Source organism: Bombina bombina, chromosome 1, assembly GCF_027579735.1.
Source record: "Bombina bombina isolate aBomBom1 chromosome 1, aBomBom1.pri, whole genome shotgun sequence".
Lineage (NCBI taxonomy): Eukaryota > Metazoa > Chordata > Amphibia > Anura > Bombinatoridae > Bombina > Bombina bombina.
The window spans coordinates 253,227,270-253,244,400 of record NC_069499.1 but is presented as its reverse complement, the minus strand read 5'-3'; the positions used below and the strand labels follow the sequence as shown (position 1 = coordinate 253,244,400).

At 43.0% G+C, this 17,131-nt stretch overlaps 1 protein-coding gene across 2 annotated transcripts in view; it reads right to left on the bottom strand.

The window, feature by feature from the left end:
• The window catches only part of STRN3 (striatin 3), a 532,215-nt gene that overhangs the window by 400,620 nt on the left and 114,464 nt on the right, over positions 1 to 17,131 (bottom strand). For both annotated transcript variants that reach the window (XM_053697936.1, XM_053697935.1), the window contains exons 2-3: positions 7,357 to 7,460; positions 6,765 to 6,838 (exon numbers count right to left, since the gene is read on the bottom strand). In XM_053697936.1, coding sequence (XP_053553911.1) covers positions 6,765 to 6,838; positions 7,357 to 7,460 — 178 coding nt within the window. The remainder of the gene's footprint in view (positions 1 to 6,764; positions 6,839 to 7,356; positions 7,461 to 17,131) is intronic.

Genomic DNA, 17,131 nt, shown 5'->3' with positions numbered 1-17,131 from the left:
AACCGCACCAGACCGCACCTAGCCATGTGGGATCATATACCCATTTAGTGAAGCCATGTGTACCCTCCATTCTTAAAATAAAGTAAAAACGTTTGCCACAAAAACAAAATTTATGCTTACCTGATAAATTTCTTTCTTTTGCGATGTAAAGAGTCCACGGATTCATCCTAACATGTGGGTTATTGTCCCTCCTGACAGGAAGTAGCAAAGAGAGCACCACAGCAGAGCTGTCTATATAGCTCCCTCCTTAACTCCGCTCCCCAGTCATTCGACCGAAGACCAAGGAAGAAAAGGAGAAACTATAAGGTGCAGAGGTGACTGAAGTTTACATAAATACTATCTGTCTTGAATAGACAGGGAGGGCAGTGGACTCGGTACATCGCAAAAGAAAGAATTTTATCAGGTAAGCATAAATTCTGTTTTCTTTTGCAAGATTTACCGAGTCCACAGATTCATCCTAACTTGTGGGATACCAATACCAAAGCTTTAGGACACGGATGAAGGGAGGGACAAGACAGGAACCTAAACGGAAGGCACCACTGCTTGCAAAACTTTTCTCCCAAAAATAGCCTCTGAAGAAGCAAAAGTATCAAATTTGTACAATTTGGAAAAGGTATGAAGTGAAGACCAAGTAACAGCCTTACAAATCTGTTCAACAGAAGCATCATTTTTAAAAGCCCATGTGGAAGCTACCGCTCTAGTAGAATGAGCTGTAATCCTTTCAGGAGGCTGCTGTCCAGCAGTCTCATAAGCCAAACGGATGATGCCGTTCAGCCAAAAGGAAAGAGAAGTCGCCATAGCCTTTTGACCACTAAACCTTCCAGAATAGACAACAATCAAAGAAGATGTTTGACGAAAATCTTTGGTTGCCTGCAAATAAAATTTCAAAGCACGAACCACGTCCAAGTTGTGCAACAGACGTTCCTTCTTACAAGAAGGATTAGGACACAGAGAAGGAACAATAATTTCTTGATTGATATTCCTGTTAGTAACAAACTTAGGTAGGAACCCAGGCTTGGTACGCAAAACCACCTTATCAGCATGGAACACAAGATAAGGAGAGTCACATTGTAATGCAGATAGTTCAGAAACTCTTCGAGCTGAAGAGATACAAAACTTTCCAAGATAAAAGCTTGATATCTATGGAATGCATGGGTTCAAACGGAACCCCCTGAAGAACTAAATTTAGACTCCATGGCGGAGCAATAGGTTTAAACACAGGCTTAATTCTAACTAAAGCCTGAATGTCTGGAACATCTGCCAGACGCTTGTGCAACAAAATAGACAGAGCAGATATCTGTCCCTTTAGGGAACTAGCTGATAATCCTTTCTCCAATCCCTCTTGGAGAAAAGACAAAATCCTAGGAATCCTGATTTTACTCCAGGAGAAGCCTTAGGATTCGCACCAAAAAAGATATTTACGCCATATATTATGATAAAAATTTTCCTGGTAACAGGCTATCGAGCCTGAATCAAGGTATTTATGACTGACTCAGAGAAACCCCGCTTTGATAGAATCAAGCGTTCAATCTCCAAGCAGTCAGTTGCAGAGAAATTAGATTTGGATGCTTGAATGGACCTTGAATCAGAAGGTCCTGTCTCAATGGCAGAGACCATGGTGGAAGGGAAGACATGTCCACCAGGTCTGCATACCAAGTCCTGCGTGGCCACGCAGGCGCCATCAAAATCACTGATGCTCTCTCCTGTTTGATTCTGGCAATCAGACGTGGAAGGAGAGGGAAAGGTGGAAACACATAAGCCAGGTTGAACGACCAGGGTACTGCTAGAGCATCTATCATTACAGCCTGAGGATCCCTTGACCTGGAGCCGTAACAAGGAAGTTTGGCGTTCTGACGAGACGCCATCAGATCCAACTCTGGTGTGCCCCATAGCCGAACCAGCTGAGCAAACGCCTCCGGATGGAGTTCCTACTCCCCGGGATGAAAAGTCTGAAGACTTAGAAAATCTGCCTCCCAGTTCTCTACACCTGGGATATAGATCTCTGACAGATGGCAAGAGTGAGCCTCTGCCCATTGGATTATCCTTGAGACCTCTATCATCGCTAAGGAACTCTTTGTTCCGCCCTGATGATTGATATAAGCCACAGTCGTGATGTTGTCCGACTGAAACCTGATGAATCTGGCCGAAGCCAGCTGAGGCCATGCCTGGAGAGCATTGAATATCGCTCTTAATTCCAGAGTATTTATCGGTAGGAGAGCCTCCTCCCGAATCCACAAACCCTGAGCTTTCAGGGAATTCCAGACTGCACCCCATCCCAGAAGACTGGCGTCTGTCGTCACTATAACCCATTCTGGCCTGCGGAAACACATTCCCTGGGACAGATGATCATGTGACAACCACCAAAGAAGAGAGTCTCTGGTCTCTAGATCCAGATTTATCTGAGGAGATAAATCCACATAATCCCCATTCCACTGATTGAGCATGCATAGTTGCAGTGGTCTGAGATGCAAGTGAGCAAACAAAACTATGTCCATTGCCGCTACCATTAGTCCGATTACCTCCATACACTGAGCCACTGACGGCCGAGGAATGGAATGAAGAGCTCGGCAGGTGGACAAAATCTTTGATTTCCTGACCTCCGTCAGAAATATTTTCATGTCCACCGAGTCTATCAGAGTCCCTAGAAATGAAACTACTGTGAGGGGGGAAAGAGAACTCTTTTTTACGTTCACTTTCTACCCGTGAGACCTTAGAAAGGCCAACACACCGTCCGTGTGAGACTTGGCTAGTTGGAAGGACGACGCTTGAATTAGAATGTCGTCTAGATAAGGTGCCACTGCTATGCCCCGTGGCCTTAGAGCCGCCAGAAGGGACCCTAGCACCTTCGTGAAGATTTGCGGCGCCGTGGCCAACCCAAAAGGAAGAGCCACAAACTGATAATGCTTGTCCAGAAAGGCGAACCTGAGGAACTGGTGATGATCTTTGTGGATAGGAATGTGCAGATACGCATCTTTAAGTCCACGGTGGTCATATATTGACCCTCCTGGATCAATGGTAAGATAGTCCGAATGGTCTCCATCTTGAAAGACGGAACTTTTAGGAATTGGTTTAGGATCTTGAGATCCAGAATTGGTCTGAAGGTTCCCTCCTTTTTGGGAACTATAAACAGATTGGAGTAGAACCCCTGCCCCTGTTCTGCTTTTGGAACTGGGCAGATCACTCCCATGGTAAAAAGCTCTTCTACACAGCCTAAGAACGCCTCTCTTTTTGTCGGGTTTACAGACAATTGAGAAAGATAGAACCTCCCCCTTGGAGGGGAATCCTTGAAATCTAGAAGGTATCCCTGGGTTACAATTTCTACTGCCCAGGAATTCTGAACGTCTCTTGCCCAGGCCTGAGCAAAGAGAGAGAGTCTGCCCCCTACTAGATCCGGTCCCGGATCGGGGGCTACCCCTTCATGCTGACAGTGGAAGCAGCAGGCTTTTTGGCCTGTTTACCCTTGTTCCAAGCCTGATTAGGTCTCCAGGTTGGCATGGATTGAGCAAAGTTCCCCTCTTGCTTTGCAGCAGGGGAAGAGGTAGAGGGACCACCCTAGAAGTTTCGAAAGGAACGAAAATTATTTTGTTTGGTCCTTGTCTTATTTGACTTATCCTGAGGGAGGGTATGACCCTTCCTTCCAAAATGTCTGAAATGATCTCTTTCAATGCAGGCCCAAATAGGGTCTTACCTTTGAAAGGGATGGACAAAAGCTTAGATTTAGATGACACATCAGCTGACCAGGACTTAAGCCATAACGCTCTACGCGCTAAAATGGCAAAACCTGAATTCTTAGCCGCTAATTTAGCAAGATGAAAAGCGGCGTCTGTAATAAAAGAATTAGCCAACTTAAGAGCCTTAATTCTGTCCAAAATATCATCTAGAAGAGCCTCAAACCAAAAGGCAGCTGCAGTGGTTACAGGAACAATGCATGCTATAGTTGAAGAAGAAAACCTTGACTAACAAAAATTTTCTTTGGGAGACCCTCTAATTTTTTATCCATAGGATCAATGAAAGCACAACTCTCTTCAATAGGTATAGTTGTACGCTTAGCCAGGGTAGAAATAGGTCCCTCCACCTTAGGGACCGTCTGCCATGAGTCCTTTATGGTGTCAGAAATGGGAAACTTTTTCTTAAAAACAGGAGGGGGAGAGAACGGAATACCTGGTTTATCCCCCTCCTTAGTAACAATGTCCGAAATCCTCTTAGGGACCGGAAACACATCAGTGTAAACCGGAACCTCTAAATATTTGTCCATTTTACACAATTTCTCTGGAACTACAATAGGGTCACAATCATCCAGAGTAGCTAAAACCTCCCTGAGCAATAAGCGGAGGTGCTCTAGCTTAAATTTAAATGCTGTCATATCTGAATCTGTCTGAGAGAACATCTTTCCTGAATAAGAAATCTCTCCCTCAGACAGCAAATCCCACATCCCTACTTAAGAACATTGTGACTGAATATTGGATACGGCTACTAAAGCATCAGAAGGCTCAGCATTTGTTCTTAACCCAGAGCTACTGCGCTTCCCTTGCAACCCTGGCAGTTTAGATAAAACCTCTGTAAGGGTAGTATTCATAACTGAGGCCATATCTTGCAAGGTGAAAGAATTAGACAGACTAGAAGTACTTGGCGTCGCTTGTGCGGACGTTACTGGTTGTGACACTTGGGGAGAACTAGATGGCAAAACCTGATTTCCTTCTGTCTGTGAATCATCTAATTCCAAACTTTGATAAGTAAAAATATGCTGTTTGCAATTTATAGACATATCAGTACAAGTGGGACACATTCTAAGAGGGGGTTCCACAATGGCTTCTAAACAAATTGAACAATGAGTTTCCTCAGTGTCACACATGTTTAACAGACTAGTAATAAAGCAAGCAAGCTTGGAAAACACTTTATTTAATGAAAAAAACACAATTTGCAAAAACGGTACTGTGCCTTTAGGAGGAAAAAAAGGCATACACAAACTGCAAAACAGGTTAAAATTGCTTAAATTTTTCTGAAATTTTAACAGTGTACCCACTAAGCTTTAGAAGGATTGCACCACAAGTTAATAAGCAATAAACCCCCAAATGAAAAAACCGGATTGAAATATCTTAAACCGGTTAAAACCCCCTAAGCACCTTGCCACAGCTCTGCTGTGACCCTACCTGCCCTTATAATATGGGTTTTAAAGCTTCAATTAGTCCCTCAGAAGACTCTCAGGACCTCAGGAGAAGTTGCTTGCTGCTTGTAAATGTAGGCCCCGCCCACCTCACTCGATGTTGCTGGGGCCTACACAAAACTAACAAACCCTGCCTGAAAGCCATGTGGGTTATAAACAACCCCAAAGAACCCTCAAGCAAATGTCCCATAAAACAGAAAACGTTACTCCCAGACACAAAAACGTTTGTCCCAAATTCACATAAACTGGGTGCCCACAAAAAATTAACCCTTTATGCAAGCTAGTAAAAACCTCTGATAACACTAGGATTACTGCTTTCCCTTCCCCTAATGGGGACACTGTCAGCCTTTCTGAGTTAACACAGTCTCTGCAGAAAATATGACTGAACATACCTCATTGCTGTATAGCAAGAAACCATTCCTCACACTGAAGTTTTCCTGTACTCCTCAGCTTCTGTGGGAACAGCAGTGGACCTTAGTTACAAATGCTAAGATCATCATCCTCCAGGCAGAAATCTTCATCTATGTCCTGCCTGAGAGTAAATAGTACAACACCGGTACCATTTAAAAACAACAAACTCTTGATTGAAGATCAAATAAAACAAACAGTTTAACACCTCTTCTCTTTACTCTTCCTGCTTAGAGCCAGCAAAAAGAATGACAGGGGGGTGGAGTTAAGGGGGGAGCTATATAGACAGCTCTGCTGTGGTGCTCTCTTTGCTACTTCCCGTCAGGAAGGACAATATCCCACAAGTTAGGATGAATCTGTGGACTCGGTACATCATGCAAAAGAAAAACGTTATCTTTAACTCCCAACATAGAAACGTTTGCCCACAAACCTCATATCATCAGTGTCAACCATTTTTTTATAGCCCAATATACAGGTCAAGTAATACCCCTCTCTATGCATTAGGATTACTGCTTACCCTTTCCCTCATGGGGATACTGTCAGCCAATTCTGAAATAACACAGTCTCTCCAGAAAGAAATTACTGAACATACCTCAATGCTTGTAGCATAAAAAACGTTCCTCACACTGAAGTTTCTTAAGTACTCCTCAGCCATTCTGTGGGAACTACTCTGGATCTTAGTAACAACTGCTAAGATCATCAGTCTCCAGGCAGAAGTCTTCATCCATCTGCTGCCTGGGAAAAAATAGCACTCACCGGTACCATTTAAAATAAAAAAGTCTTGCTTGAAGAAAATAAAAACTAACATTTTATCACCTCTTTCACTTTACCCTTCCTATTACTTAGAGTAGGCAAAGAGAATGACTGGGGGGTGGAGTCAAGCGAGGAGCTATATAGACAGCTCTGCTGTGGTGCTCTTTGCCACTTCCTGTTAGTAGGAGGATAATATCCCACAAGTAAAGGATGAATCCGTGGACTCGTCGTATCTTACAGAAGAAAAGGGCATTTTTGAGTAGGAATAGCCAGAGTGATCTTAATATTGCTGGTCTGCTCTTTAGTATAGTATGTAAGTAAGCTAATATAGTTTTGGAATGTTCAGTATTTAAAAATTAAACCTAATAAAAAAAAAAAAAGTTAAAATAAGAACAGCTTAAGTGTCATCATCCACTCAACCCAATCAACTGCAGCTTACCTGGCTCAAACGTGGGCATCTTAAGGTCTCCTTGATTAAGCTCAGTTCCATATTTCAATTTATGGTACTTTGCCCTGAAACACAATTAACCGAGACAAATAATGTTTTGAACATAAAGTAACATTCCATGTACAAAAAAAAAAAAATTACTCAAATTCAATTTCAAACTAAATTTAAACAGTTAACAGACACTTGCAGGGTACATTTTTCACCCCTTTTAATTCCTTATGGTTATAAAAATAAAAAGTATGCTAAAACAGTATAAAATCAACCTTCCAGGGGTGTGGGGGGGGGGGGAGAGACAGGGACAGGCAGTCCAAACCATTTGAAAGATTCCTTCTACAGCATGTTTGAGAACAATTAACTTATCAGTTGCCTGAGTACAACATTTTGGGTGCCAAATCTAAGATTTCATTTACATGTGATGGCCATGAAAGATGGATATGACGAAAGAGAAACGAAGCTACTATAAAAATAGATGTAATGTGTTTGAAAGCCTGGCACTAGCTAAAGTGAAGCATGTGCTATCCAAAACTCAACATACAACAGTATCCACTATTAGCACATTTATATCACAGCAGTGTGTACATACCTCTCTTGTTTTAATGCATACTCTAACATTTTTATCCTTCTTACTAAATCCTTCTTCAAATTTTCTTGACCTTTCCTTTCACCCTGCAAGAAGGCTATCCGAGCCTGCAACAGAACAGAAGACATAATGAGCAAGTAAAACCACAATTCAATTTAAACATTTTGAGACCCTTCCAGACCAGTCTCAATTTTTCTTACTGTCAGTAACTTTTCAGATCCTATTAAAATACTAGGCTTCCATACCCAAATTAGTTATGTGATCTACTTGGTTCTATAATTCCTTGGATTCAGATGTATGTGCTCTACACAGCCAATGTAGCCTGTATCCCTCCCTGTTCTAGGGTCTGAAATGAAAGTAAACACACTCTTGGACCATGTACAATCGTCACTGCTACGTTATCTCCAAAGGGCATAACACCTTGTAGCAACTTGACAGCCTTTCTCCCTTCCTGAAATCAGACAGATCAAAAGTTAACCCCCCACAACCTAAAATCATAAGGTCTTCATGATACTGTGCTTGTGTGGGAATTAATTTTTTCCAGCTGAGTATTTTCCTGTGTTTCTGTGTTTAGCCTTAAAAAACAGATGACTTGCCATAAATCATTTTTAAGTTAAGTTTCGCTACAGTGATATACATATATAATTTTAGGATGTCCGTAATTATTTTTTTTCCTTATGCATTTTTTTCTCTGCCATTTGCAACTCACCAGAACTAACTAAATAAAAAAGTAAATTTATGCTTACCTGATAAATTAATTTCTTCTATGGTACGACAAGTCCACGGATTCATCCTTTACTTGTGGGATATTATCCTCCTGCTAACAGGAAGTGGCAAAGAGCACCACAGCGGAGCTGTCTATATAGCTCCTCCCTTAGCTCCACCCCCCAGTCATTCGACCGAAGGTACAGGAAGAAAAAGGAGAAACTAAAAGGTGCAGAGGTGACTGAAGTTTAAAATAAAAAAAATAAAAAAATCGGTCTTAAAATGACAGGGCGGGCCGTGGACTCGTCGTACCATAGAAGAAATTAATTTATCAGGTAAGCATAAATTTACTTTTCTTCTATAAGGTACGACGAGTCCAGAGATTCATCCTTTACTTGTGGGATACAATACCAAAGCTACAGGACACGGATGAAAGGGAGGGACAAGACAGATGGTTAAACAGAAGGCACCACTGCTTGAAGAACTTTTCTCCCACAAATAGCCTCCGAAGAAGCAAAAGTATCAAACTTGGAAAAGGTATGAAGCAAAGACCAAGTCGCAGCCTTACAAATCTGTTCAACAGAAGCATCATTTTTAAAAGCCCATGTGGAAGCCACCGCTCTAGTAGAGTGAGCTGTAATCCTTTCAGGAGGCTGCTGTCCCGCAGTCTCGTATGCCAAACGGATGATGCTTTTCAGCCAAAAAGAAAGAGGTAGCCGTAGCTTTTTGACCTCTACGTTTTCCAGAATAGACAACAAACAAAGAAAATGTTTGACGGAAATCTTTGGTTGCTTGCAAGTAAAACTTCAAAGCACGAACCACGTCCAAGTTGTGCAACAGACGCTCCTTCTTAGAGGAAGGATTAGGACACAGAGAGGGAACAACAATTTCCTGATTAATATTCCTATTAGTAACAACCTTAGGAAGGAATCCAGGTTTGGTACGCAAAACCACCTTATCAGCATGGAAAACAAGATAAGGCGAGTCGCATTGCAATGCAGATAGTTCAGAAACTCTTCGAGCTGAAGAGATAGCAACTAAAAACAGAACTTTCCAAGATAGAAGCTTAATATCTATGGAATGCATAGGTTCAAACGGAACCCCTTGAAGAACTTTAAGAACTAAATTCAAACTCCATGGCGGAGCAACAGGTTTACACACAGGCTTGATTCTAACTAAAGCCTGATAGAACGACTGAACGTCTGGAACATCTGCCAGACGCTTGTGCAGTAGAATTGATAAAGCAGATATCTGTCCCTTTAAGGAACTAGCGGATAGCCCCTTCTCCAATCCTTCTTGGAGAAAAGACAACATCCTAGGAATCCTAATCTTACTCCATGAGTAGCCTTTGGATTCGCACCAATAAAGATATTTACGCCATATTTTATGATAAATTTTCCTAGTGACAGGCTTTCGAGCCTGAATCAAGGTATCTATGACCGACTCAGAGAAACCCCGCTTGGATAAAATCAAGCGTTCAAACTCCAAGCAGTCAGCCGCAGAGAAACTAGATTTGGATGCTGGAACGGACCTTGAATCAGAAGGTCCTGTCTCAGTGGCAGAGACCATGGTGGAGGGGATGACATGTCCACCAGGTCTGCATACCAAGTCCTGCGTGGCCACGCAGGTGCTATCAAATTCACTGAAGCCCTCTCCTGTTTGATTCTGGCAATCAAACGAGGAAGGAGAGGAAATGGTGGAAACACATAAGCCAGGTTGAACGACCAGGGTACTGCTAGAGCATCTATCAGTACTGCCTGAGGATCCCTTGACCTGGACCCATAACAAGGAAGTTTGGCGTTCTGACGAGACGCCATCAGATCCAATTCTGGTGTGCCCCATTGCTGAATCAATTGTGCAAACACCTCCGGATGGAGTTCCCACTCCCCCGGATGAAAAGTCTGACGACTTAGAAAATCCGCTTCCCAGTTCTCCACTCCTGGGATATAGACTGCTGAAAGATGGCAAGAGTGAGTCTCTGCCCATCAAATTATTTTGGTAACCTCTATCATCGCTAGAGAACTCTTTGTTCCCCCCTGATGATTGATATATGCTACAGTCGTGATATTGTCCGACTGGAATCTTATGAATCTGGCCGAAGCCAGCTGAGGCCACGCCTGAAGCGCGTTGAATATTGCTCTCAGTTCTAGAATATTTATCGGGAGGAGAGCCTCCTCCCGAATCCACAAACCCTGTGCTTTCAGGGAATTCCAGACAGCACTCCAGCCTAATAGGCTGGCGTCCATCGTCACTATGACCCACGCTGGCCTGCGGAAACACATTCCCTGGGACAGATGATCCTGAGACAACCACCAAAGAAAAGAGGCTCTGGTCTCTTGATCCAGATTTATCTGAGGAGATAAATCTGTATAATCCCCATTCCACTGATTGAGCATGCATAGTTGCAGTGGTCTGAGATGCAAGCGAGCAAACAGAACTATGTCCATTGCTGCTACCATTAGTCCGATTACCTCCATACACTGAGCCACTGACGGCCGAGGAACTGAATGAAGAGCTCGGCAGGTGGTTAAAATCTTTGATTTCCTGACCTCCGTCAGAAAAATTCTCATGTCCACCGAATCTATCAGAGTTCCCAGGAATGGAACTCTTGTGAGAGGGATAAGTGAACTCTTTTTTACGTTCACCTTTCAGCCGCGAGATCTTAGAAAAGCCAACACGATGTCCGTGTGAGACTTGGCTAGTTGGTAAGTCGACGCCTGAATTAAGATATCGTCCAGATAAGGCGCCACTGCTATGCCCCGCGGCCTTAGAACCGCCAGAAGGGACCCTAGCACCTTTGTGAAAATTCTGGGAGCTGTGCCCAACAAAAAGGGAACAGAAAATCGAACCTGAGGAACTGGTGAGGATCTTTGTAGATAGGCATGTGTAGATACGCATCCTTTAAGTCCACAGTGGTCATATATTGACCCTCCTGGATCATTGGTAAAATAGTCCGAATGGTCTCCACCTTGAAAGATGGGACTTTGTTTAGGATCTTGAGATCTAAAATTGGTCTGAAGGTTCCCTCTTTTTTGGGAACCACAAACAGATTGGAGTAAAACCCCTGCCCCTTTTCTGCTTTCGGAAGTGGGCGGATCACTCCCATGGTATATAGGTCTTCTACACAGCGTAAGAACGCCTCTCTTTTTGTCTGGTTTGCAGACAATTGAGAAAGATGGAATCTCCCCCTTGGAGGAGAATCTTTGAAAACTAGAAGATACCCCTGGGCTACGATTTCTAAAGCCCAGGAGTCCTGAACATCTCTTGCCCAAGCCTGAGCAAAGAGAGAAAGCCTGCCCCCTACTAGATCCGGTCCCGGATCGGGGGCTACCCCTTCATGCTGTCTTGGTGGCAGCAGAGGGCTTCTTGGCCTGTTTACCTTTGTTCCAAGTCAGGTTAGGTCTCCAGACTGACTTGGATTGAGCAAAATTCCCCTCTGGTTTTGCAGCAGGGGAAGAGGTAGAGGGACCACCTTTGAAGTTTCGAAAGGAACAAAAATTATTTTGTTTGGTCCTCATCTTATTTGTCTTATCCTGAAAAAGGGCATGGCCTTTCCCTCCATTGATGTCCGAAATTATCTCTTTCAGTTCAGGCCCGAATAGGGTCTTACCTTTGAAAGGGATGGCTAAAAGCTTAGATTTTGATGACACATCAGCAGACCAGGACTTAAGCCATAACACTCTACGCGCTAAAATGGCAAAACCTGAATTCTTTGCCGCTAATCTAGCCAGTTGAAAAGCGGCATCTGTAATAAAAGAATTAGTTTGCTTGAGAGCCCTAATTCTATCTAGAATATCATCTAATGGGGTCTCAACCTGAAGAGCCTCCTCCAGAGCCTCGAACCAAAAAGCAGCTGCAGTAGTTACAGGAACAATGCACGCTATAGGTTGGAGAAGAAAACCCTGATGAACAAATATTTTCTTAAGGAGACCCTCTTTTTTTATCCATAGGATCTTTGAAAGCACAACTGTCCTCAATAGGTATAGTTGTACGCTTAAGTACTGGGCGTCGCTTGTGCGGGCGTTAATGGTTGTGACACTTGGGGAGAATTAGATGGCATAACCGGATTCCCTTCTGACTGAGAATCATCCTGCGACATACTTTTAGTAGCTAAAATATGTTCTTTGCAATTTATTGACCTTTCAGTGCATGAGGGACACATTCTAAGTGGGGGTTCCACAATGGCTTCTAAACATATTGAACATTGACTTTCCTCAATGTCAGACATGTTGAACAGGCTAGTAATGACTACAAACAAGCTTGAAAACACTTTATTTAGTGAAAAAACAACAATCTTAAAAAACGGTACTGCACCTTTAAGAGAAAAAAAGCATAAACGTTCTGCAAAACTGCTTTAAAATACACCAAACTTTCCAAATTTTTGATAGCAGACTCAATTTGTGTAGTTAAGCTTGCCCCACAAGAAATTAAAACATTTAACCCTTTAATGTGCAAAGCGGATTGAAATAAGGCCTTAATCCGGAAAAAACACCCCCAGCACCTGGGGTTAAAGCTTCGATTTGGCCCAAAACATCCACAAGGGCCCTCAGGAGTTGGAGCTTGCTGAGTGAAAACAACTGCGCATCTGAGGCGCGAAAATAGGCCCCGCCCATCACACTCGATGTCTCTACAGCCTCAAAGAACCGAACCAGAGCGGTTTTAAACTAGCCATGTGGGTTCTGAGACCCAAAAAAATAAGCCAAGTGTACCCTCAAAGTTGCCCAAAAAACGTTAAAAGCACTTCCAGTTACAAAACGTTTGCCCACAAACATTCAAAAACTCAGTGTCAACCATTTTTTAATCAGCCCCTTATTGCAAGCTTAGTAATGCCCTTCTATAGCTCTTAGGATTACTGCTTTACCCTTACCCTCATGGGGATACTGTCAGCCTTTCTGAGTTGAATCAGAAATCTCTCCCTCAGACAGCAAATCCCTCACCAACTCAGAACATTGTGAGGGTACATCGGATATGGCTAATAAAGCGTCAGAGGGCTCAGCATTTGTTCTCACACCAGACCTACTGCGCTTCCCCTTCAACCCAGGCAGCGTAGATAAAACCTCTGTGAGGGTAGTATTCATAACTGCGGCCATACCTTGCAGGGTGAAAGAATTAGACGCACTAGAACTGAACATACCTTACTGCTATATAGCATGAAAACGTTCCTCACACTGAAGTTTCCTGCACCCCTCAGCCTCTGTGGGAACTGAACTGGATCTAAGTGACAAATGCTAAGATCCTCATGCTCCAGACAGAAGTCTTCATCCATCTGCTGCCCGAGAGTAAATAGTACACACCGGTACCATTTAAAAAAAAAAAAATTTTGCTTGAAGAAATTAAAAACTAATATTTTATCACCTCTTTCACTTTACCCTTCCTAGTACATAGAGTAGGCAAAGAGAATGACTGGGGGGTGGAGCTAAGGGAGGAGCTATATAGACAGCTCTGCTGTGGTGCTCTTTGCCACTTCCTGTTAGCAGGAGGATAATATCCCACAAGTAAAAGGATGAATCCGTGGACTCGTCGTACCTTATAGAAGAAAATATGGGACCACTGAATAATACTACTTGCATCTGCCTTAAAGGGAAATTCCCCAAAACATTTCTTTAAGGACTCAGAGAATACAATTTTAAAAAAGTTTCCAATTTACTTTTATTATCAAATTTGCTTTCTTCTCTTGTTATTCTTTGTTGAAGAGATATAAAACATAATTTATGCTTACCTGATAAATTTATTTCTCTTGTGGTGTATCCAGTCCACGAATCATCCATTACTTGTGGGATATTCTCCTTCCCAACAGGAAGCTGCAAGAGGATCACCCACAGCAGAGCTGTCTATATAGCTCCTCCCCTAACTGCCACTACCAGTCATTCGACCGAAGACAAGCAAGAGAAAGGAGAAACTATAGGGTGCAGTGGTGACTGTAGTTTAAAAATAAAAAACACCTGCCTTAAAATGACAGGGCGGGCCGTGGACTGGATACACCACAAGAGAAATAAATTTATCAGGTAAGCATAAATTATGTTTTCTCTTGTAAGGTGTATCCAGTCCACGGATCATCCATTACTTGTGGGATACCAATACCAAAGCTATAGGACACGGATGAAGAGAGGGACAAGGCAGGCGCTTAAACGGAAGGCACCACTGCCTACAAGACCTTTCTCCCAAAAATAGCCTCCGAAGAAGCAAAAGTATCAAATTTATAGAACTTTGAAAAAGTATGAAGCGAAGACCAAGTCGCCGCCTTACAAATCTGTTCAACAGAAGCCTCATTTTTAAAAGCCCATGTGGAAGCTACCGCTCTAGTAGAATGAGCTGTAATCCTTTCAGGAGGCTGCTGGCCAGCAGTCTCATAAGCTAAGCGTATTATACTCCTTAGCCAAAAAGAAAGAGGTTGCCGAAGCCTTTTGGCCTCTCCTCTGTCCAGAGTAGACAACAAACAATGCAGATGTTTGACGAAAATCTTTAGTAGCTTGTAAATAAAACTTTAAAGCACGAACAACGTCAAGATTGTGTAAAAGACGTTCCTTCTTTGAAGAAGGATTAGGACACAGTGACGGTACAACAATCTCCTGATTGATATTTTTATTAGATACCACCATAGGTAAAAAAACAGGTTTGGTACCCTTGAAGAACCTTAAGAACTAAATTTAAACTCCAAGGCGGAGCAACAGGTTTAAACACAGGCTTGATTCTGACAAAACGCCTGCACGTCTGGAACCTCAGCCAGACGTTTGTGCATAAAAATAGACAGAGCAGAAATCTGTCCTTTTAAGGAACTAGCTGACAAACCCTTCTCCAATCCTTCTTGGAGAAAAGATAACATCCTAGGAATCCTGACCTTAATCCATGAGTAACCCTTAGATTCACACCAATGAAGATATTTACACCATATCTTATAATAGATTTTCCTGGTGACAGGCTTTCGCGCCTGTATTAAGGTATCAATGACCGACTCGGAGAAACCACGCTTTGATAAAATCAAGCGTTCAATCTCCAAGCAGTCAGCCGCAGAGAAATTAGATTTGGATGGTTAAAAGGACCCTGAAGTAGAAGGTCCTGCCTCAGAGGCAGAGTCCATGGTGGAAAGGATGACATGTCCACCAGATCTGCATACCAAGTCCTGCGTGGCCATGCAGGTGCTATCAAAAGTACCGATGCTCTCTCCTGTTTGATCTTGGCAATCAGACGAGGGAACAGAGGAAACGGTGGAAACACATAAGCCAGGTTGAAGGACCAAGGCGCTGCTAGAGCATCTATCAGTGCTGCCTTGGGATCCCTGGACCTGGATCCGTAACAAGGAAGCTTGGCGTTCTGGCGAGACGCCATGAGATCCAGTTCTGGTTTGCCCCAACGTTGAATCAACTGTGCAAACACCTCCGGATGGAGCTCCCACTCCCCCGGATGAAAAGTCTAACGACTTAGAAAATCTGCCTCCCAGTTCTCTACTCCTGGGATATGGATAGCTAATAGATGGCAAGAGTGAATCTCTGCCCATTGAATTATCTTTGAAACCTCCAACATCGCTAGGGAACTCCTTGTTACCCCTTGATGGTTGATGTATGCTACAGTTGTGATGTTGTCCAACTGAAATCTGATGAACCTCACTGCCGCTAGCTGAGGCCAAGCCTGAAGAGCATTGAATATCGCTCTTAGTTCCAGAATGTTTATTGGAAGGAGTGCCTCCTCCTGAGTCCACGACCCCTGAGCCTTCAGAGAGTTCCAGACTGCACCCCAGCCCAGAAGGCTGGCATCTGTTACTATTGTCCAATCTGGCCTGTGGAAGTTCATACCTTTGGACAGATGGACCCGAGATAGCCACCAGAGAAAAGAATCCCTGGTCTCTTGATCCAGATTTAGTAGAGGGGACAAATCTGTGTAATCCCACTGACTGAGCATGCAGAGTTGCAGCGGTCTGAGATGTAGGCGGGCAAACGGAACTATGTCCATTGCCGCTACCATTATGCCGATTACTTCCATACACTGAGCCACCGAAGGGCGAGAAGTATAATAAAGAACACGGCAGGAATTTAGAAGTTTTGACAACCTGTCCTCTGTCAGGTAAATCCTCATTTTTTTGAAGATAAACTACATAAATTCACCACATCTCTCTAGCTACTTCCTATGTTGTCGAGAGCTGCAAGAGAATGACTGGTAGTGGCAGTTAGGGGAGGAGCTATATAGACAGCTCTGCTGTGGGTGATCCTCTTGCAGCTTCCTGTTGGGAAGGAGAATATCCCACAAGTAATGGATGATCCGTGGACTGGATACACCTTACAAGAGAAATAGGTAGTGTGTACGTCTGGAGTACTATATGACAGGAAATAATGCTAAAACATTATTGCAAAACGGCTGCCATATAGTACAGCAGACACCTGAATGTTCCCGAACTTCCTCCTTTTCAACAAAATATACCAAAATAACAAAGAAAATTCAAAATAGAAGTAAATTGGAAAGCCGTTTAAAATTGTATATTCTGTCTGAAACATGAAAGAAAAGTTTTGGGTTTCATGTCCCTTTAACATACAGAGGGGGCAAGTCAGTCTTCCCACTACAGTGACAGAAAAACAATGTCCCTATCGAGAAACAACCCTTAGGTCAATTAGAGCTGAAACACTAGGATATCTTAAAAGGGACATTCCAGCCAAAATTGAAATCTACATGGATGCATTTCGGTATTGAACAGAAGCAATTTTGTAATATACATGTATTAGCAAAAATGCTTTTAATAAAAGCTATAGCTGTTTCAAAAGTGTATTTAAGTATGCACCGTGCACCAGAATTTTAAACACAGCACTTGCTCAGAGAGCCTAAAGGTGCTTGTACCATCTGGTAATGACTCGATTTATTAATTGCTGAAATTATACAAGCCCCATTGATTCTCTAAGCAGCTGCAGTATTTAAAATGCTGGAGCAGTGAGAATATCTAGTTATGCTTCACATGCACGTGCAGAGAAAAAACAAAAATTATGCTTACCTGATAAATGTCTCTCTTGTGGTGTATCCAGTCCACGGGTTCATCCATTACTTGTGGGATATTCTCCTTCCCAACAGGAAGTTGCAAGAGGACACCCAC